This window comes from Pristis pectinata, chromosome 17 (assembly GCF_009764475.1).
Source record: "Pristis pectinata isolate sPriPec2 chromosome 17, sPriPec2.1.pri, whole genome shotgun sequence".
Classification (NCBI taxonomy): Eukaryota; Metazoa; Chordata; class Chondrichthyes; order Rhinopristiformes; family Pristidae; genus Pristis; species Pristis pectinata.
The window spans coordinates 15581270-15603900 of NC_067421.1; the positions used below are offsets into that span (position 1 = coordinate 15581270).

General features: G+C 42.3%; 1 protein-coding gene across 1 annotated transcript in view; it reads right to left on the bottom strand.

The window, feature by feature from the left end:
• Window positions 1-1614: 1614 nt before the first annotated feature.
• Window positions 1615-22631, bottom strand: part of srrm4 (serine/arginine repetitive matrix 4) — a 258911-nt gene continuing 237894 nt past the window's right edge. Inside the window, exons 9-13 of the mRNA XM_052032503.1 lie at window positions 14102-14451; window positions 11944-12174; window positions 7877-7987; window positions 5016-5156; window positions 1615-1912 (exon numbers count right to left, since the gene is read on the bottom strand). Coding sequence (XP_051888463.1) covers window positions 1615-1912; window positions 5016-5156; window positions 7877-7987; window positions 11944-12174; window positions 14102-14451 — 1131 coding nt within the window. The remainder of the gene's footprint in view (window positions 1913-5015; window positions 5157-7876; window positions 7988-11943; window positions 12175-14101; window positions 14452-22631) is intronic.

Genomic DNA, 22631 nt, shown 5'->3' on the forward strand with positions numbered 1-22631 from the left:
GATGCTGTAAAAGCTGTAGATTCCAGATCAAACTAGCTTAGTTTTCACTGCATATAAAGTAGATTCCTTCCATTTGATGAATCAATGACCATCTTTCACTCAAATTTAATCTCCCTCCAGAACCCAACACTGAGGAACCCCTTCAACCCTTGCCCTGCCTTCTGCAGGCTTTCAAAAGCCGACCTTGATACTGGAGACACAAGAGACTGCAGATGCTGTAATCTGGAGCAAACAATAAATTGCTGGAGGAACTCAGTGCGTCAGGCAAAGGGACGCTTGACATTTTGGGTCGAGACCCTGCATTGAATCCTGATGGAGGGTCTTGATCCAAAAATCCAACCATCCCCTTGTCTTCACAGATGCTGCCTGATCTGCTGAGTTCCTCCAGCAATTTATTTTTTGCTCCAACCTTGATACTACATTTTGATTTACTGAGTCTTCCTGCCCATTGTTTGAAATCTTGCTGGCACCCTGCACTATAGGATATGGTTTTGGCCTGTCAACATAGATTGTCCAATAACTAATAAACAATAGACTGGACAATTCAAGGAATTTTCTAGCGAGAATTTTTACATCTTTCTGGGAAAACATCCAGGAGAAAGTGTTAATATTTTATCTCCTGCTTACAACAAAGGATAAATGAGGAATGCCATGTGCTTGGTGATTATTCATCTCAGTATTCTGCATGAGGACTGGATGCCTAGTCTTGTTATGATTAATTTTCTTCAAACAAGTGGTCCGGTTAGCTTACTGGCACATTATCAGTGGCCAGTAAACATTAATAAACAAGCGCAACAAACCAAGCTGGTACTCCACAGGCTTGTGGTCAGAGGGACATGCACCAGATTCTATGCTTTGCATTTATAATTGTATCCCTTAGGTAACGATGGAGGCTGCTTTCTGCTGAGGCAGAGCAAGTCAGCAGAATCCTGGTATGAACAACATGACACATGCCTGAATGTACACTGCACCCCCATGCTTGAGCTCACTGTTGTCTTTGGCCCAGCGTGTAGACTGATTCCAGTATAAATGAGTGCACATGGCATTGCTGTGGGAGACAGGGAGTATCAGCTGTGCTCGCACGTAACCTGATTCAAATTATCGGTGAGCTCAAGTCTAAATGCCCTCTGAAAATAGCCACAGTGCACCTGCTGAGTTACCACAGCTTCCAGCTGAAGCTGCTGCTGCCCTGACGAGGCACTGAGTCTTTGTGGTGTGGTGGCTGAACCTGGCACAAGCTCAGAATGTCCCTTTGCAACAATTAGATCAGAACGTGATCGAGAAAGCACTTTAACTGCTGCAAACTGGGCCTGTTGTTTCTGGTCCAAACTTGGTGTGGGTCAATATTTTGAAACCAAAAAAAAACGAAAGTGCTCGAGGATTTCATTTCACCTTTTAAAGGCAGGAGATGAGCTTGGAGAAATTTGAGTCTGTCTGTCTTTCTGTCTAGTGGGCTTTGCGACATATTCACACGCACTAGATTCCATGTGTCAATTAAACATTGTGAGAGCAAAATAACATTGAGGTCAATCTGCAAGTAGTGGGCAGGAAACTATAGGAGGGGAGGGTGTATGTGGGGGGTGGAGAGCGGTGCGGTGGTGGGGGGAGTGCAGCTCAACGCCTCAAGCTCTCGTAGCTGCCCGCCGAATCGTAACTCTTGCTCGTGCTGCGGCCGCTGCTCCCCCTGGCTGAACTCCGAGATCGGCTGCGGCTCCTGCTGCGGCTCCGACTCCGGCTCCGGCTGGAGTAAGTCCGGCTCCTGCTCCGGCTCCGGCTCCGGCTGTCAGTCCGGCTCCTGCTCCGGCTCCGGCTCCGGCTCCGGCTCCTGCTGCTGTACCAGGAGGAGTAGCTACTTATGCTGCTGGAAGATGAAGGGCTGGGCCTGTAGTACGGAATGGGCCGTTTCCGAGCACTGATAAACAAACATAAACAGAGATTGCATTTCCAATGTATGTAGATAAACAATATATTGATAGCTATCAAAGACAGGTGTCATTTTTAGCATACATAGCAGGTGAACTTGGAGATGGTATAGAAGTTTATAAGGTTTATGAGGAGAGACTAAGGGAGCTAGGGATTTACTCTTTGGAGAGAAGGAAGATGAGAGGAGACATAATAGAGGTGTACAAAATATTAAGAGCAATAGATAGAGTGGACAGCCAGCGCCTCCTTCCCAGGGCACCAATGCTCAGTACAAGAGGGCATGGCTTTAAAGTAATGGGTGGGAAGTTCAAGGGAGATATCAGAGGAAGGTTTTTTACCCAGAGAGTGGTTGGGGCATGGAATGTGCTGTCTGGGGTGGTGGTGGAGGCAAGTACGTTGATCAAGTTCAAGAGATTGTTAGATAGGCATATGGAGGAATTTAAAATAGAGGGATATGTGGGAGGAAGGGGTTAGAGGAAGGTCTTAGGTGAGGTTTAAAGGTCGCCACAACATTGTGGGCCGAAGGACCTGTATTGTCCTGTACTGTTCTATGATTCTATGAAAATTATGGGAGGCATAGATAGAGTAGACAGCCGGTATTTTTTTCCCAGGGTTGGAATGTCTAATACAAGAGGGCATGCATTTAAGGTGAGAGGGGGAAAATTCACAGAAGATGTGTGGGGCAAATATTTTACAAATCAGATGGCATTTTATTAATCCACTGTTATATACCCTACTTGGTCATCAGTTCCATCAACTTCAACCAAATTGAAAATCAGACATTTCCTCTAATTGTTGGCGTGTGAGTCTACCCCTTCTGCCCGCCAGTCCTTGAAGAACCAGCTCCCTGAAGGAGGCTGCACAAGTTGAAAGCACGGTAAAGGAGGCTTAGGGCATGCTTGCCTTTATTGACATTGAGTTCAAGAGTCACGAAGTTACATTGCAGCTTTATAAAACTCTGGTTAGGCAGCATTTGGAGGATTGCATTCAATTCTGGTCATCCCAATACAGGAAGGATGTGGAGGCTTTGGAAAGGGCACAGCTTAAAGGGCATGTGCTATAAGAAGAGGTTGGACAAACTAAGATTGTTTTCTCTGGAGTGGTGGAGGCTGAAGGGAGACCTGATAGAAGTTTATAAAATTTTGAGAGGCATAGATAGAGTACGCAGCTGGTATTTTTTTCCCAGGGTTGAAGTGTCTAATACAAGAGTGCATGCATTTAAGGTGAGAGGGGAAAAATTCAAAGGAGATGTGCAGGGCAAATTTTTATACACAGAGAGTGGTGGGTGCCTGGAATGCACTGCCAGGGGTGGTAGTGGAGGCAGATACGATAGAGGTGTTTAAGAGGCTTTTAGATAGGCACATGAATATGCAGAGAATGGGGGGATATGGACCATGTGCAGGCAGAAGGGATTAGTTTCACTAGGTTAGCTTAATTAGTTTAGCACAACATTGTGGGCCGAAGGGCCTGTTCCTGTGCCATACTGTTCTATGTCTATGTTCTAAGTCATCAGCAATAACTTTAGAATTAGGTAAAGGAGCATTTTGCCAACTTCATCCTTGTTGTCATTTCAATGTCACTCTCTTGTTTCCATGTCTACCTGTCTGTCAATCAATCCTTCCTCTAGAAATGGGTCTGGTTACCTCTTAACTTCAATGATCTATCCCACTGAGTTAAATTTTTATCATCCTGTGTGCAAGTGGTGTGCCTTAATTCCCACATACCCTCACCAACTATCTGTTTGCCTTTTCAATTTGCAATGACTGGTACGTTAAGATTGCTAAATTTGACAAAATAGTCTTAGTGTGGGAAATCAGCCAAGATGTTATACCACACGATTGCTACAATTTCTACTGTGATTCATAATGATCTATGAGAGCAATCTGGGAAATTAGTTTGGGGTTGGAAAACTGGCATACTGGACTGTGATGGTAATTTTCACTTGATTTGAAATGATTTAGAAATATTGGCCTGCTGGTTGAATATCATCCGGCTGCAATCTGGCCAACAATTAACGCATCCCTCCACTCAACTGTGCAGCATACTTAACTGCTATTAAATGCCATTGTTATCCTTGTGGGGGCTAATCTACAGATTAGCTGGCAGGAAAAGAGGACACGGAATAAAGGCTGACATGGGTAGGGTTATGAGTGATGCTTGGAAAGTTTTCTTCACATAGAAGGCAATCAACAGGTGGAACAAGCTGCCATGAAGGATGAGTAAGAAAAGGAGATTGGAGTCACTTAAGAAGCAGGCAAAGGTTGCTGGGGTGAGCATTAGAGAGAGGCAAGAAAAAAATAACACAGGACCAATGAATGATGCAGTGGCATCACAGGTAGATAGGGTGGTGAAGGCATTTGGCACACTGACCTTCATCAGTCAGGTCATTGAGTAGAGGAGTTGGGAAATGATATTGCAGTTTGATAAGACGTTGGTGAGGCCGCACTTGGAGTATTCTGTACAGTTTTGGTCACCCTGTTATAGGAAAGATGTTATTAAACTAGAAGGAATGCAGAAAAGATTTACCAGGATGTTGCCTGGACTTGGGGGCCTGAGTTACAAGGAGAGGTTGCGTAGACTAGGACTTTATTCCCTGGAAAGTAGGAGATTGAAGGGTGACCTGATAGAGGTATATAAAATCATGAGGGGCATAGACAGGACGAAAGCACATAGTCTTCTTCCCGGGGAAGGGGGTGCTAAAAACAAGAGGGCATAGGTTAAAGGTCAGAGTCAAGAGATTTAAAAGGGACATCAGGGGCAGCTTCTTCACGCAAAGGGTGATGAGTATTTGGAATGAGTTGCCAGAAATAGTGGTTGAGGCAGACACATTAGCGATATTTAAAAGCCATCTAGATAAGAGAGGTTTAGAGGGCTATGGGCCAAATGCAGGCAGATGGGGCTAGCTCGTTGGGTAACACAGTCGGCATGGATGAGTTGGGCCAAAGAGCCTGTTTCTTTGCCGTATGACTCTATGACTATGACCTTCTACAACCACTTGGTAATATGCATAGCATATCCTCTTGCTGCAACTCTGAATCATTAAAACCAGATGATTTAATTACTTCTCAATTATACGGTGACCTTTCACTGACCTGGTGATGCGTCGAGGTTCCAGATGACTTGGAGAATCTCGTCTGCGTTTCCTCATTGGGGAGTAGGAGCGAGACCGGCGTCTCCTGGATTCCCTCTCCCGGGAGCTGTACTTCTTACTGTCACGGCCTCGGTCATGGTCCCTATCCAATTACAAATTACAGTGATAACTTCCAACACAAAACTGAAGCACAAGAACAACTAGACCCTTTTCTTGCTTCCAAATGGTACATGCACTAGAATCTCCAGCATCCACATTTAATCACCTGAATCTTTTGCTAGAGTTTTCAAAGGATAAAGTCCTGCTCTTGCTGAGCATATTTTGTTTGCTTCAGTTAACTAAACTATGTGATGTTTCATTGCTATTTGGACTGCTCTTGTGTTTATTCAGCTTGGTGAAAAGTTGATTGACCAGAAAACTGCATGTCCAGATTATCTGCTAGTTCTGTTATTCACAGATGGGGTTGGTATGGGGATGTGCTAGAAGTTGTGCTAGAATGGTTGGTGTTGTGCTAGAAGGTCCTTGCATCAGAGCAGGACACTGCTCTGCCCAAGACCGCAAGAAATTGCAGAGAGTTGTGAACGCAGCCTAGTCTATCATGAAAACCATTGACTCTCCCCTCCACTGAGTCTGTCTACACTTCCTGCTGCCTCGGGAAAGCAGCCAACAGAATCAAGGAACACTCCCACCCTGGTCATTCTCTCTTCTCCCCCTCTGATTGGGCAGAAGATACAAAAGCTTGACAGCACGTACCACCAGGCTCAAGAACAGCTTCTATCCCACTGTTATCAGACTCTTGAATGGACCTTTCATAAGCTAAAGGATGATCTCTTGGCCTCCCAATCTATCTTGTTGTAGTCCTTGCACTTTGTCTACCGCACTGCACTTTTTCTGTAACTGTCTCACTATATTCTGCATTCTGCTTTTCTCTTCTTTTGTATTACCTCAATATACTGATGTATCGACTGATCTGTATGGATGGCACACAGGCAAAAGCTTTTCACTGTATCTGGGTACATGTGATAATAATAAACCAATTACCATTGGGGTAACTTATTGAAGGCTGGTTCAAACATTTCTTTGCAGTAGAAAATGCTTCACAGTTTGCTCAGTGACTGAACGAGAAAGATGGTTATCCTAACCCTTCAAGTTGGACTCTTCAGTAGAACTGGTGACATTGGGAGCTACATAGCAGCCACTTGAATAGCAACTCCATACAAACAACAAGAGTGCAAAGACTGAGGAGAAAAGTTGTTAAAGATCATAAGCTTAAAATAAAGTGAAATGGGATTTGAAAAGACAGAGGATAAAAGAATAAAAATACTAAAAAGAATGTAGTGGGAGGAATAGGAAAGGGATATTTTAGCATTGAGCATCGTACAAAAATGTATAACTGAACCATTATATCTGTGTGATGTTAGCATATGAAATTCAAGTGTTCCCTCTGAGTTAAAAGTCCTACAGGTTGAATAACAAGTTAGATAGAAATCCTTTGGAAGATAATGCTGGGGATACAGTACCTGAGACATGACGTATGATAAACAGGGTGGAACACATGATGGGAACGTGATGGCTCTCGACCCCACTAATGAGATTTTCCTCACTGTATTTCTGGGCCTGATGTAGACTTATTGATAACGATTGATCGCTATCTTTAAAGAACAACTCCATTATTATTCTATCATACAACTACCAGGGGTGAGGATAGCAGGCAAACTGGATGGACCGGACATTTCTATTGTCCAACTGTTCCTATGCTCCCATGTTAATGATTGGCAGATAGGATTAGATTTACTTTTTTAGCATCATATGCATGAAGCACAGTGGTCAGGGTGCTTTGCTGTTGCAACTCTCCCTATCCAGTTTTCCCAAGTACGTTCCACAGATGCAATGGCTTATAACTGAGCACCAAAGAAGAGAACCTCTCTCATGAAATGGAGAACTGAAATGACTGCACAGGAATACATGCACTCGATTAGCTACTGACAGCTGCCCACATTGGATTGTGGAATGTGTGGCATTCAAAATGAGATATGACACAGTTTAATTTCTAGGCAAGTTTGTTCAGAGTTGATGGGCACACAATATTGTTCCATGTCTAGCGTTAACAATGGCACTTCACGGCCTCAATCAGAACAGCAATCTGTATGCGAATTATGAAAGTCCACGATGAGCCTAACGATCTCCAGACACCATTGTAGTGGCATGTTCATTCTTGGGTTATTTGAAGTTATTGGAAGCTGAAAAGGTTAAGATAACAGAAACAAGGGTGTTCTGTGGAATACCAAGTGTCACTGAGGGGTCAATTGGAGTCAAGGATGTTGGAAGTGATGTTGACTGTACAACTTGTGCGATGGGATTAATAGGATTTTCCATATTTCAATACTGATATTTGTTTCTTACAAGGGTTGGAAATAGACTCATGAAGCAAAATTTGACAGTTCTGATCCACTCTGGTACTTGTCCTTTCCTGAATAAGTAATCTTTATTTTGTGATCTAGAAATAATTCTTGTTTACGTTTCTTTTATGTGAATTAAAACTGGATTTCTACCTCAAAACCTTTGCCTACCACATAACTTACAAAATTACAAGGTTCCAGACCCTATTGCCTATCTGCAGAAATGAGCTGCAATTGGGAAGACAGATATCTACACAGCTGTATCCTGAGTTTTCAGAGAACATAATATGATCAGATATACATTAAGCTTTTGGAGAAGATTCTGGTGAAACCATTAGCAGACTGAATAATTTTCCCCACACTGAGAACCTGGCCCTGTGGTCCTCCATGCCCCACACACACCCTGTGTGAAGCTGTGCACCGTGAGATCAGACTCATAAAAGAGAAACCCTTCCTTCATTACCTCTCTGGGCTGTATCTTGAATAGCTCGGACTGCGACGCGATCGGGAACTCCTGCTTCCTGGGCTTCTCCTCCTAGACCGAGGTGAATAACTCAGAGAGCGCGAAGAAGACCTAGGTGAGCACAAAGTAACAGCCCTTGATTCTTGGCCCAGCTGTCTTTATATCCAACTGTAGTTATCCAGTTTCAATGTGACTTGGACAACAAATGCACTTCAGCAGCCCAATTTGAAATTTAAATCGATGAAATGATTCCACTTCACTGCATCCAGGAACTGACACTGATGTCTTGTATGTGTTGCAGAATGACTTTGTGAAGTATTGTGCCTTACAACTCAAATTGTAGAGTTGCAGAGTTATTGTGTCATTCAGCACAGAAACAGGCCCTTTGGCCCACTGAATCCACACCAACCATCAAATTCCCACTAATCCCATAGTAATCCCATTTTATTCACCCCACATTCCCATCAACCCCACATCCCCATTGATTCTCACAGAGTCACAGAGAGATACAGCATGGAAAGAGGCCCTCCAGCTCACCACACCAATCATCAACCACCCATTTGCACTAATCCTTCATTAATATCATTTTTGATTCTTCTCACATTCTCATCTATTTCTACTAGATTCTATTGATCACCTACACACTAGGGGCAACTTACGATCTCCCATTAACCCACCAACCTGCATGTCTTTGGGTTTTTGGAGGAAACTGGAACACCCGGAGGAAATCCACCCAGTCACAGAGAGAACATGCAAACTCCGCGCAGACAGCACCTGAGGTCAGGATTGAACCTGCGTCACTGGAGCTGTGAGGCAGCAGCTTGATTAGCTCCACCGCTGTGCCAGAATGAAACTTGGCCACAATATGGAGCATATTTCAGAGCATCAAAGTAACAAATAAATACTCGTAGGGGACTTTTCACAATCCACATTTTACACTCTGGCTGCTATTTTACATTGGTGGAATGTTCCTGATGATATTCTTTGTAACCAATGATTTGATGAGAAGGACTCATACTTTCATCAATGTGAGTCACTGCTAAAACCACAGTGATGCAGGTGGGGGGAAAGAGCAGTGGGGAATGGGAGCCCTAATATTCACTACACATGGGTATACACATATGTGTTTAATGATAAAGTTTAATACTCCCCTCCCAAAGCAGTCACATTTAAATCCTACACACTCCCCTGAGCCTAAGTAGCAGGAGCTAAATTGTGTCACTCTAGGCGAAGGGAATCATTGGTCCAGAGTAACAGCAGCTTCAAGTACACCCAGCCTTCTTTGATGGGCAGGACCTTATATTCACAAGCCCGACACTAGAATCCCAAAACAGCTCTCTCATGGCAAGAGATTTCCAGGAGGATGAAGTAAACAATTCAAGGAGGATCTGTAAACTTTCTCGAAAAATGTAACACCCATACTGTTTCAAATGGAGAGGGAGAATTGAGGCTGGCATCAAGAACCCCCAGTTCACTTTTCAGGAGCATACAAGGTCAGTGTCAGAATCAGAAGGAGCATATCATCTCCCCAACTACCCACCCCTCCACTCCTTTAAGAACCTCCTGTGATAGAATTTATAGATCCAACATTGGCCTCATCAGCCACCTCAGAAGCCCCAGAAGTGGAATGGAACCAAATCACCGTCAACCCCAAGAGGCTGCCTAAGAGGTGTAGTAGCAGCCAGAATAATGGACCATTGAATGACAGCAGCTGGGGAACTTATATTATCGGAACTAAAGAAATTTGAAATTAAACAAAAAGACTTGTCTCGGTAACGATAGCCAATAAACAGCCAATTGGTTCATTAATGTCCTTCAGGGAAGGAAGTTTGCTGCCCTTACTTTGTCTGACTATAAACAACTCCAGACCCATTGATTCTTAACTGACTGCTCACTTATAAGTGTGTACAATAATTGCTGGCAATCCCAGTATTACCCACATCCTCTGAATGAATACACAAGATGTTGGTGAGACCGCACCTGGAATATTGTGTGCAGTCCTGGTCACCATACAACAGGAAGGATGTGATTAAGCTAGAGAGGGTGCAGAAAAAATTCACAAGAATGCTGCCAGAACTAGAGGGCTTGAGTTATAGGGAGAGACTGGATAGGCTGGGGCTGTTTTCCCTGAAGTGAAGGAGGCTGAGGGATGACCTTGTAGAGCTTTATAAAATCACAAGGGGAATAGATAAGATGGATGGCCATGGTCTTTTTACCCGGATAAGGGAATCTAAAACGAGAGGACATATGTTTGAGATGAGAGGTGTATGATTTAAAGGAGACCTGAGGGACAACTTTTTTACACAGTGGGTCTATGGAATGAGCTGCCAGAGAATGCACTAGAGGTGGGTACAATTGAAACTTTTAAAAGACATTTGGACAGGTTCATGGATAGGAAAGATTTAGAGGGATATGGGCCAAATGCAGGCAAATGGGACTAGCTCAGTTACGGTCAGCATGGATGAGTTGAGCCTGTTTCTATGGCGTATGACTGAATGACAAGATAATCGCTGTGGTGATGGAGAGGAAAGAGTCCTGTAAAATTGATTGGGTACTACAGGTCTTCTTTTCTTACACTTCTTGTCACTTAAGGTTCTCTGCTTATAGAATTCTCTGCCTTTTATGAAATACTGCTGATTTTTAGGGAGTCTTACAGGATATTGCACTGTTCCCCATTATACTTATGGAATGTATTATGAGTGCTCCTAAGAATTTTTAAAAGGAGTTCTGACAAGGTTGGTGTCGAGGGACTGGGTTTTACATTGACTGGTCCAAGGTCACTGACTGCCTGTCCGAAAGAATGTTTTTCCTTCCAGTGTGCTCTCGGGTGCGGTCTTCCTTTGGGAGACCAGCTGCCACATCATCAGCAAGGTCCAGAGGAGCACAATGCCTCTTTGAAACAGTGCTCCCTCCAGCACAGTTTGGGTAGCAGGTGAAGCCTCAGCCCTGAGGCTCAGTACTTGTCAGAGCTGTCACTGAGTATGAATATTTGTGAATGACACATATATTCCCACACACAGTGGGCACTATCAAAAGGCAGTAAAATCACTACTTATCTCAATTAAAATTGTTTGAAAGAAATAAAATATTTAAAAACACTTTCAAAAGCCTAACAACAAATACACTTAATTGACCTGAATTAAATCAAATGAAGAGGTCCGCTTAGCTTTGTGTTTCTTAGTTCGTTTGAGTGGGGCTTCTGTACTTGAACCATCCAGGTTTCCGAGATAGAGCACTGGGAACGCTGAGAAAGTGCCCTGCCCCATGAGAAGGACACTGGTGCAGCTCAGGTGTTCCTGGACTGACATGTAACTGGAGAAGGCGGCCACATCAACCTCCACACACCAGGGTCAAGCTTCCAAGTTGGTGGAGCCTTAAGAGCTGAAGATCTGTCCCAAGGTATCATAGGATAATTGTCATACAGTACAGAAACAGGCCCTTTGGCCCATTAAGTCTATACCTATTTAAACCAATCCCATTTTACTCTGCACACATTCCCATTAACTTCCCCCAGATTTGACCACTCATCCATACACCAGTATACCATTCATAGCGTATGTATGCAATCATACATCGTGGCCAATTTACCAAGCGTCCTGTATGTCTTCGGGATGTGGGAAGAAACTGAAATATCCGAAGGAAACCCAAGCGGCCGCGGGGAGAATGTGCAAACTCCTCACAGGTAGCATGTTTAAGACAGTATTCCTTCAGATTTGAGGGATGAGGTCTAAGCACTGTACAGGGGGCGATGAACTCCCCTGTCCTTTGTATAATGCAGTCGCCATCTAAAATGGCAGATAATATCTCCATTTTCATGTCTCTTCCTGCGTATCTCCAACAGGGAGCACTCCCTCCCTTGAAATGTCAACTTGGTCTGTGTGCTCAAGTCATTGGGATGTGACCTGAACTCACAACCTTCAGAGTTACAGCTGGGAGTGTTACCAACTATAATTGACTGGTGATTGAACTTGGGACTTCCCTGTTTTTTAAGACACAATTTCCACAATTCCATCAGGGCGATCTCATCTGTTCCCTTCCCTCTCCCCTCAGTGGTTTCTTGGACAAACCTTTTCCCCGAAGAGTGTGATCTGCTTCTTGAATACTTTGTGGTTGACTTGTACTCAGGAGAGCGGGAACGGGAAGAACAGCTGTAGCTGCGGGAGCTCCTGCCTCGCCCTCCGCTGCTCCGGGAGTCACTTCTCGAGCGATGTCTCCTGGGAGAATTCCTGGTAGGTGAAGGAGAAGGACTTTTCTTTTTCTCGGAGGTTGTTGGCCAATCATGTGGGGAAGATATTTCCCTGAAACGAATGAGAAAGAAACTAGAGTAAATCTGACTGGACAAGGCACCACTATTAGTTCTTCCACAAACAAATGAAAATAATTATGGAAGGCAAAACAGCTCTTCAAGGCCTCTTCTTCTAAAGACCAGAAATCAAACCCATTAAGATAAGATATCTTTATTAGTCACATGTACATCGAAACACACAGTGAAATGCATCTTTTGCGTAGAGTGTTCTGGGGGCAGGCCGCAAGTGTCACCACGTATCCGGCGCCAACATACCATGTCCACGACTTCTTAACCCGTACGTCTTTGGAATGTGGGAGCAAACCGGAGCACCCGGAGGAAACCCACGCAGACAAGGGGAGAATGTACAAACTCCTTACCGATAGTGGCCGGAATTGAACCCGGGTCTCTGGCGCTGTAAGAGCTGTTACGCTAACCACTACACTACCGCGCCTGCCCTCATGAAGAAATCTCCTTCAATCATCACACCAGAAACACCAACAATACGTTGACTCACCAACAAGAAAAGGTTAAGCTCACTGGCCAGTCCTATCAAGAATGATTTAAGTAGTTTCCTCACTAACAAAGATAAACGTCATCCCTGATGTTGGTGGGTCTTTTTCTCAAAGTAATTGCCTTTATAACTAAATGGGAATGCCTGTCTCTAATGCTAAGGTAGCCTTAGTTTTGGTCAATTTTGCTCTGGGGTAAAATATCCAGCATGAAATAAGAAGTTTCTGGTTTTGGAGGCCAATTATCTTTGCCACAAAACATAACTGCAGGAGTTCTTCAGGGCCCAACAATCTTCTGCAGCTTCATCAGTGACCTTCCTTCCATCATAGGAAGTTTAGGGATGTTTGATGATTGTGCAATGTTCAAATTTATTTGCAATTCCTCAGCAAATGAGGCAGTACATGCCTGCATGGAACAAGCCCTCGACAACTTCAGGCATGGACTGATAAGTGACAAGTAACATTCATGCTACTCAAGGGCCGGGCTATGACCATCTGCCACAGGACAGAATTTAAGCTCATTTCCTTAACATTCAATAATACAGCATCATAAAACGCCACTTCATCAACATCTAAGGAGTTGCCACTGGCCAGAAACCTCAATGTCAAATAAATACTGAGGCTGCAAGAGTACGTCAGATGCTGGGTATCCAGTGGCAATTGATGCATCATCTAACTCGTGAGTTTTCCACCATCTACAGAATGCAAGTCAGGAATGTGATGGAACTCTCAGCTTCTCTGGGAGAGTGCAGCTCGAACAGCGCTCAACAAACTCAACACCATCCAGGACAATTCAATCAGATTGATTGGCACCCAACCCTCTACCACCTTCAACATCCACTCCTTCCACCAATGGCACACAATGGCCATTCACAAAACATAAGGCAGTAACTCAGCAAGACTTCTTTGACACAAGCTCCAAAATCCATGACCTCCACCACCTACGATCATGGTAATGGGCACATAGGAGCACCACCACCTCCAAGCCATGAATCATCCTGATCCTGAAACATGTGATTGGTTCTTCATCGAAGATAGGTCAAAATCCTGGAACACCCTTCCAAACAGCACCAGAGGTACACCTTATCACATGTAATGCACCGGTTCAAAAATACAGCTCACCACCATTCAGTGAGTACAAACTCACAAGGATGTGACTTAGCCACCCAGTGAAGGGTTGGAGTCACAGTAGGAGCAGCATCACAGTAGGTTTGGAGTCACAGTAGGAGCTTTCCTCCTGGGCACCATGGTGGGGGGGGGGGGGGGGGAGCAAAGAAGGTGTTTAGACAATCTGCTGCCATTGGCCAAGGAGTAAGTGGGCTTTCAGATTGCATGATTGACACAATGCCTGGCGTTGAATGACCTTGAAGCCTCTTTAAGCCAGCTCCATTTTTGTTTCAGACCTTTCCTGGGAGTGGAAGGACCTACCTCCTGGCTCCTCTGTAAGCTGGAGATGCACTTGGGGATGAGGCCACAACTTTGCACGGAGAGGAGCAGCTCGTCACAGAGTTCCCTGAATCTGAACTAGGCTCTGCTTCACCAAGCTTTAGTTTGCCTGGAGAAAGTGTCCGGCTGTCTAACTCTGCGTGGCGGTCGAGGGTCTGCCCTTTCTCTTCCTCGGTTTGCGATCTGGATGAGGGAGCTTTGGTTGATGGGGGCGAAGCTGTATCATTGCCTGAATCATAATCTTGATAGGCTCCATTCTGGCTGGACGCATTATCAGCTTTGCTGTATTCTTCCTTCACAAGCTTGTGGCCAGAAGAACCTGACTTGTATATCTGCAAACAGAAACATTGTGCTGTTACGTGGCACAGTGTTGTTGGGACTGTCTTCTGCCTGTATGATGCACTCTCTACTGTTAAAGGCACCTAACCCCCAAACACAAAAGAAAATCTTTCCAACATGAAAACTCGTAGATTTAGATATCATGCATTTTTTTCATTTTTTTTTGTTTTAAAAAAAGCATGCTAACGATGTGATGATAAAAGAAGAATGATAGGAGAGAGAAAAAAGAAATAAGCATTTTTTTCAAATTAAACAAAAGGAAACACAAGAAATGATAAGTAGGATGTGAAGGAAGTAAAATAAGATGTGCGTACAGGACTACATACTGCATTAAAAGGAGAAAACCAATAGGCCCCAGTAAAGCGTGGCATTAAAAAGGACAATGAACGAACATCACAAAATGAGATTTATGTATAAAATAAAGTCGCAAAACAAATAGACCATCACTTTAACTAAAAAAGCCCCTCTGAAAGGTACAGCTTTGTTGTGTTTCCTGCAGAAGAAATCTATTCTCTCCAGCGACCTATAATAAATCCCTAGTCTGCGGGTAGCATCGACTTACCAATCAAGAATTCCTCCTTAAGTAGGTAAGGTGTAAGAAAAAGGGAAGAGCGGGCAACATAAGTGCATCATTAGAGTCTCAAATGACAAGAAAAAAGACACAAAACCCTGTCCAATCCCTCCTTTCTTTTAACTATTGATTCTTTTTGTTGCTTTCAATCTATTTCAATTGTTCTGGGAGTATTAGCTTTTAAAAAAAAATCTAAATTAGGTTTGTCAGCCATATTTCACAATTTTCAATTGTCTTGTTGGTAAAACCTTAACAATGACTTGCAGAGTTTTCAAGCAACAGATTTCAAAGGAACTCATTTGCTCTGGGAATGGTTCACTGGCCTCCATGTTCCCTCAACATGGTTTAAGGATTTGATTTAACAAATGTCATTTGTTAGGTACATTTCGAATAAGCTCATGTAGAAATAGTAACAGGTTGACTCAGTTGGCTGAGCAACCCAGTTAACATTTGTGTGTGATTTTTGTAGCATTTAATTTTAGATTAAAACAGAAGTTAACAATCTACTCACTGCTGTCAGAACCCAGGAGCGAAACAATATGTTGCCAGGTTCATTTCTAGCCTTATAAATTTAGGATCTACATGAACTCACATTCTATGAATCAAGAGGTGTTTTTAAAACTCAATGATTAACATATGTAGAATATATGCAAGCCACATGCCATTTTAGGAGCTGTAGTTCTGTAGCTATGGCACTGTTTCTGTTTATAGATGCAACCAATGATTGCTTCCAACTCAACATGGAATGCAGGACACTAAGGCAAATTTAATTGAGTACTTTTGCTCCAGAATGGATTGGTAATCTGATAGGGTGTGACAACCAATCACTATGCAATTCAATTTGTTTAGTTAACAAAGTCCAAGATCAATACAACATCAGAGACTTATAAGATGTGAGTGAGCTAACTCTCTAATAGTATCTTTACACATTCACAGAAACTCTTCCACCGCAATAATCGTTTTACAACAAATATAATTCTACACCTGTGGAAACCAGCTTGTTATCAATTAAAACCCCGAAAGGGCAAACTTAGGTGTTTTGAGAGAAGCCACAGCTGAGGAACAAAAATTCTGAGGTAATTTTAATGTAGGTTATTTAATTTAAACTGTGAGTTAGAACGAGAGGATAAATGTTTCGACTACTTTAAGGGATGTTGAAAGATGAAATTCAATCATCACCAATAAAAAAAACAACTGACCTTTTATTGGGGTGAGGGAAGGAATGATGGATGGGGCTCTGCAATCCTGAAGAGCAGTCAGAGTAACAGGAGGCATGCATGGTGGAGAATATGATTAAGAGAATGGTGTCGACATCCATTAAGAAGTCACCGAAGTTACATGCAGCAGTTAACGGGAATTTAAAAGCAGTAATGGCTCATGATTTGGAAGGAATTATTTGATGGTGTAACCCAATCAGCAGACCCATTGTCTGTAATTGATTTATGGTCTCAGAGCAATTTTGACAAAGTTTCTCATTATTAGGCACTTCAGTGTAATGGTTACATACTGGACAAGTAATTGAGATAAGGCAAGTTTGGATTGCCTTATGGCAGCTTGGGCAGTATAAATTTGGATTTTTAAAGTAACTGGAAATGAAAAGATGATTTTGATAAAAAGTGTCCATGAAGCTGTTGGATTGTCATCAGAACAATGGTTAGTTCAGTGAATCCTTTCAAAGAAAAACACCCGCTGGTAGCTGTGTGGTCCTAATCAGGCTGGAAATTAATTAAGTGCCTCCCAAAAAAAGCCCAAGGACTACATTCTAAGTGCCTTAGGGCATTCTGACAACCAGGCAGGTTGAAATGAAGAAATCGCCACCAGCAAAGGTGGGAAAGGGAAACGTTGGATTTGATTATGACCTGTGTCCATTGGTTGAAACTGTTATTATTAAAGATATTGGAGTAGATCACCAATGAGATTAAATTTGAACCACATAAGTCTTTCAAAAGATTATTTTAAAAATGTCAGTAAAAAAAAACAGATTAACAATCCCAGGACATAAGGAATGCTGAATGAACTATTGTGAAGGGAGGATCATAGAAGTGAATTTATCTTGATTTGGATAAAAGGGAGTTGGAGGTCTTAGCTAATGCATCAATAAGGTTGACAGGAATGTTTCTTTGGCAAGCTTCAGGAATTTTGCAATAATGTTAATTGTGTGTAAATTTAATTCTTGGAATCTGGACAGGCAAATAAAATAATATTGGGAGGGAGTAAATAGATTCTGTGCCAGCAGAAGAATTATCTTAAGGGGATACATTTTTTTTAGAATCAACATTAAACAGGTGAAGATTAAATTCAGGAAATATTTTTCAAACTAATCTTTTCATGCTGAGGACTGTACTGCCTCAGAGCTCGTATATCCAGGATCAACTGAGACATCTAAAAGTGAGGACAAATTATTGTCACATTTTTGTCAGAACCATTTTTGATAGAAATGCTTGCAATCATGAAAGGATGGGACACAGTGGAGAAGAACAGTCAATTTCTAGTAGTGGAGAGGACTAGAATGAAGGGCCGTAGATACAGGGTTAAATAAAAGAGATTGAGATCGGATAAACCACTCTACACAGATATTAATAAGGTTGTGGGTTGTTGTTAGTTGTTGAGGCAGAAAGTTAATTAACATTTAAGATTAGATTGGATATACAAATAGTAGAGATGCAGTAAAGGTAATCTTAGAATGGGTAAAGGGTTAAGACTATTTTTGTGGAAGGAGAAAGCATGTTTGGCCTAGTGTGTTGGTGTGTTTTAATGTTGGTGTGTTTTGACTTCTCTGTACTTCTGTGTATATTTACTTCAGTGGTGAAGATATTAAGGGGTGTGTAAAGAAGGTGGCAATTTGGAAAAATATAGATCTCCCATGGCTAATGAAATAGAAGAGCAAATTGATTAGCTGCATGAAGTACTCCTGATACCAAGAGCCTCTTCCCTCTGACTAAATCAAATTAGCAAGTTAAGTCTCCACACAATCAATCCTAGATTTCCTAATACTATTACCATTTTCTTGAGAATTCAAGAAAAGCAAGGGTTCTTAGCTGTTAAGGACTAGTATTTCTGTTGGTTAATGTGGGATTTTTGTTGTAATGGATAAGTGGCAGAATATGGGTAGAATGAACCATCCATGGTGCAGATGCTTTTGTTTTATTATCAATCTACAGTATTAATTATTTAATAATAAACTGGATATAAAGCTAATATTTGTGAGCTTCTAAGTGTTTAGGACAGATCTACTGTAAAAATGATTTTTTTAAGTATCCTCCTTTTTGATACAAATGAAGGTTATTGGTAAACTACAACTCCTAAAAGTGTTTGCGCTATAGATGTGTAAATAAAAAAAAATCAAACCTGGCTGACACAGAATATGATATGGCCTCGGGTTCTAGAAATGAAACATTTTAAATAAAAGAGGCAGGGATTCATATTATAATTTACATCAGCCAGTCTCCCGCACATATTCATACTGCAATGTAATTCTTTTTGCTTTTAAACAACATTTTAAAAAATTACATTGTTTATTCCTGTTTGCCTTTAATGGTATATTTAGTGACAATACCCACCTTTCCCTTATTCATTTCGAGTGCAGTATTAGAAAGAAAATGTAAACAAAATTTCTAGATTGGAGTGCAACATGAGGAAAGCACATTGACTGTTTACGTACTGTTCACTACATTTTATATGGCACGTTGTTTAAGCACAAATGACTTTTAGTTTACAGGTAGCTACATTCTCTTAACACCAATACCAAACTCTGTGTGCTGATTGAGGGAGGCAACCACTCACTGCCGGAGAACCATATCAAGAAATGTGGGTTGGGGCAGGGAACAGAGCAAAGCTGGTTTTAACATGGAGTGAGTGAGTGAATAGTAGCTTAGTTCATGAGAACTATCCCTGCGCCTTGTTGTAAAGTACAAAACCTTCAGTGATATGCCATTTACACTGCTTTCAAATATTTTGTCTGTGAAAGCGTGACTTTGTAAATATTTGACCTGCTTTGGGTTGTGATTATGGATCCACATCACCACTCACACCCCACCCATCCTTTATGTGCGTGGCACTTCCTTGTGCTTGAGTGACAACTTATCATGATAACACAGTGAGCTTCCAGTTGCCCAGTTGTGTTCACACAAGCATCTTTCTCGCACAGGAATCCTGCTTAAAGGCTTCTTTCCCTAACATGGGAGTATTTGGGCCAATTCTAGTGCCCATTGTTTCTCAAGGTAAGGCTACCCCAACACCAGACCAGCTCAGTGCAGACCAGAAGCAAATAGCAATTTCCCTGGTTTGCACTATACTGTGTGTACCACATGTGAAATACCTTGAATGGAAAGCCTCTCCTTTGACTGTGTTTAGTTGCAATGTACGATGTACCATTGTGCAGAGAGGTTTGAAAATTTGCACTTAAGCGACAGTAGGCATGTGGTGAGAAAGGCATTAGGATGGGAAGCCCTTCGCTTCACCCTGTGCTTCTGCTCTCCTGAGCACCTCGGTTATGATGGGCAAAGGTCCGAGGCATGGGCTACTGTGGGAGAGAGATCCTGTCCTACAATTTACCATTCCACATAAAACATGGGCCACAGAGTTGAGCTGTTGGCCACTGTATAGATATCAGGGGATTTGAACCTACATTTTATTCATTATTACAATCCTGTTCAAACATATCCATGAGCATAATTACACCTGGTGACTTACTCCTTATATTCCCTTGGTTAGAAAACAATTTACAACCAGCAGTGGTCAAATGTCTGTATCACACCATGTCACAATAAGTATTCACCTGTAGCACAGAAAAGTGAAAATCCCCCATGTATTGTACACACTCAAATCATTATTGGCTCACTGTTCGTTAGTAACATTGCTTCATGTTACAAGGTTGAGTGTCAGTGTTTCTGTTTGCTCAGCCTTACAGCCTAGTCCAAGTGAAGCATGCCATCTAATGTCAGATATAAGAACTCTCATCCACTCTCTCTGCTCCCTCCTCTTCTGACCCTCTTTCGCTCTTCCTCAGAATGTCATATTGGTGAGTTGAAATGACAGGCAGCCTGTGGACTTGGAGCTCCCACCAACCACATGGCTACAATGCTGCCATGCTGAAGATTATCAAAGGCATTGTTTGAACGGAGGTTGTAATTTTCAGACAGTGGGGACGATGACAAAAAAGGCTGCTGTTCCTTTAAGAGGTAAACACTATAAATGTGCCACTTTTTAAAACTTAAGTGACCAAGGGAAAAAGGGAAGTTATTTGAAAAGGTTTTTCTTTAGAAACATGCAGGATATTAAAACAATGGGCACATATTGTCAAGCTAAATGCATGAATAGTTTAATTCAAAATATCCCATTTATTAATATATTCATTTTTTGCAATCTGGCCATCACTGGAAAAAACCTGCATTTATTCCCCCATCCCCAACTGGCCTTGAATTGAATGGCTTGTAAGACCATTTCAGAGGGCATTCAAGAGTCAACATTGTGTGAAGTATTTTATTCAAGGTCCAGTCCAATAGTTGTTGACCAACTACTTTTCCACTCATGAATCTTGGCAGGCTCACATGCATTAGTCATTTTCCTTTTGTCACTGCAACCCCATTATTATACCACTCAAAATCATTACTTTTCCAACTCTTCAACTGAGGCATGCTTCACTTTGAAATTACAGCTCATTAGTTGTTGTGCCCATTACTTAATCTCTGCAATAAACTGGTTATGTGTCAAGATCAATTAATTTAAAACATCATGAAATATTTTTAAAAAGGAATGTGGTTATCCAAATTTGTGGATGTGACAGAAAGTATAAAAGGACGCTGACCACATTTGATTTCTAATGCTGTGCATTCCTTTGTAACATAATAGCTCTTGCTTGAGGAAGCGGCAAGTGTGACAAATAAGATCACTCCTCCCAGCTGTCCTTCTCAGTAAACCAGGCGCCATTGTGAAATCCTTGGAATTCCCAAACACAATCTGGAGATTACTCACACTCGCCTTAAGTGAAAGACAGAGGTGAATTGTGAACCTTTCAGAGGAGAGATAGGCAGTGTCGCTGCACTAGTTTGGGAGACTGGAAAATGATATTTGATTCCACTGGGCGGAGGAGAAGCCAAGGTTTCTAAAGTGCAAACAGAGCACTGAATAACAAAAGGTGAGAATCTACAACAAGGGTTGGAAGCATCCAGCAAGATATCCAGTTGGAAGCATTCCGCTAACTATTCGGTCCTACATTGATGACCAAGGTCTGACCAAGGTAACAGACTGTGTACAGATCAAAGGGTGAAGCCTTTGTTTAGAAGGAAATCAAAAAGGAGCATAAATCACTCAATTTTAAGAACTGGAAATAATTTTTGACAAATACCTTGTAACCAAAGTGGCAATTTAAAATAATTATTTAAATTAAAATATACCTTGGAAGAAATCATAAATAGTTAAGGGATATAAACAAATTCTGTGGAAAATATATTTAACATTATTCTCGGTCGCTTAGTAAAAATCAATAGAATAAATGTTCATAATTTCACGCTAATCATTAATGCTAATTCTACCCATTGTCTGGTACTTCAAGTTGATCCCTTTGGAAACAAGGTTACTGACAACACCCACACCAGGATTATTATGTTGGATATTTGTGTTGACTGAGGTGAAGGGTGACAGAAAAATGGTGGGTGTCAGCAGGAAGCACAGGGACAGCACAGTTGGAAGTAAAGATCTTTCTTTTCCCACTTCAGATGAACATCCTGACTACACCAGAAGGATTTTCCACCCTTTCATGTAGTTTCTCCCTGGCCTTTCTGAGTGAGATTATCAATAGCGATCCTCTGCCCACCAGGAAATGCAATGAAACTATCTGATCAGAACCTTACCGCGCTCATCTGTCGAGGTTGGGTTTGGAGATGAAAGGCTGGGTCTTGCATCACACATTGCTTCAGCATTATGTCAAGTCTCTAAAGAAACAATGCTTCAGAAACTGTACCATGCTTCAAAAGGCACGTTATACCATCAATGTGGGAAGTTGAGAGGTTGGAGGCAATGAACATTAGCTTATCTGGGGCAGAGATGGAGATGGACGGCAAGATGGTTTTGGGAGGCTGAGTTGGGGGTGGTGGGGTGAGACAATTGTGAGAGGGCTGGGGAAGTGCTAAAGAAGATCAGGTCTTCAGGAACTCAGGCAGGATGAAACAGGGCTGGAGGTCAGTTCAAGGCACTGGAGGAAGTGGTTGGTGTCACATCAGGGTCACGTTCAAGCCTTCGGAATTGAGAACCTCTTCGGGCGTGTATTCAAAGGTTGCGGTGGGGTGTGGGCAGGGTGGTGGGTAGGGGAGATTGTGCTGGAAGGAGATCTTCAGTGAGGAGACAAGAATCTGAACCAGAGGACAAATAAAAAGCTTAAAGAGGAGCTACGTGTAGGAGGATCCATGCATTGGAGTCCATAGCCATAGACCAGGCTAGGCTAGTAACTGTGCAGAAGCAGGTCTCTTGTACCTTGTGAAGATATGATTTGGTGCTGCTTGTACATGATCACATGCACAAATACATATTGCACAAGTGATGTGGCTTAACGTCACAGCAAGGGTTCAGCACCTCTATGTGTAAGGATGCTACATGTATGGAGCA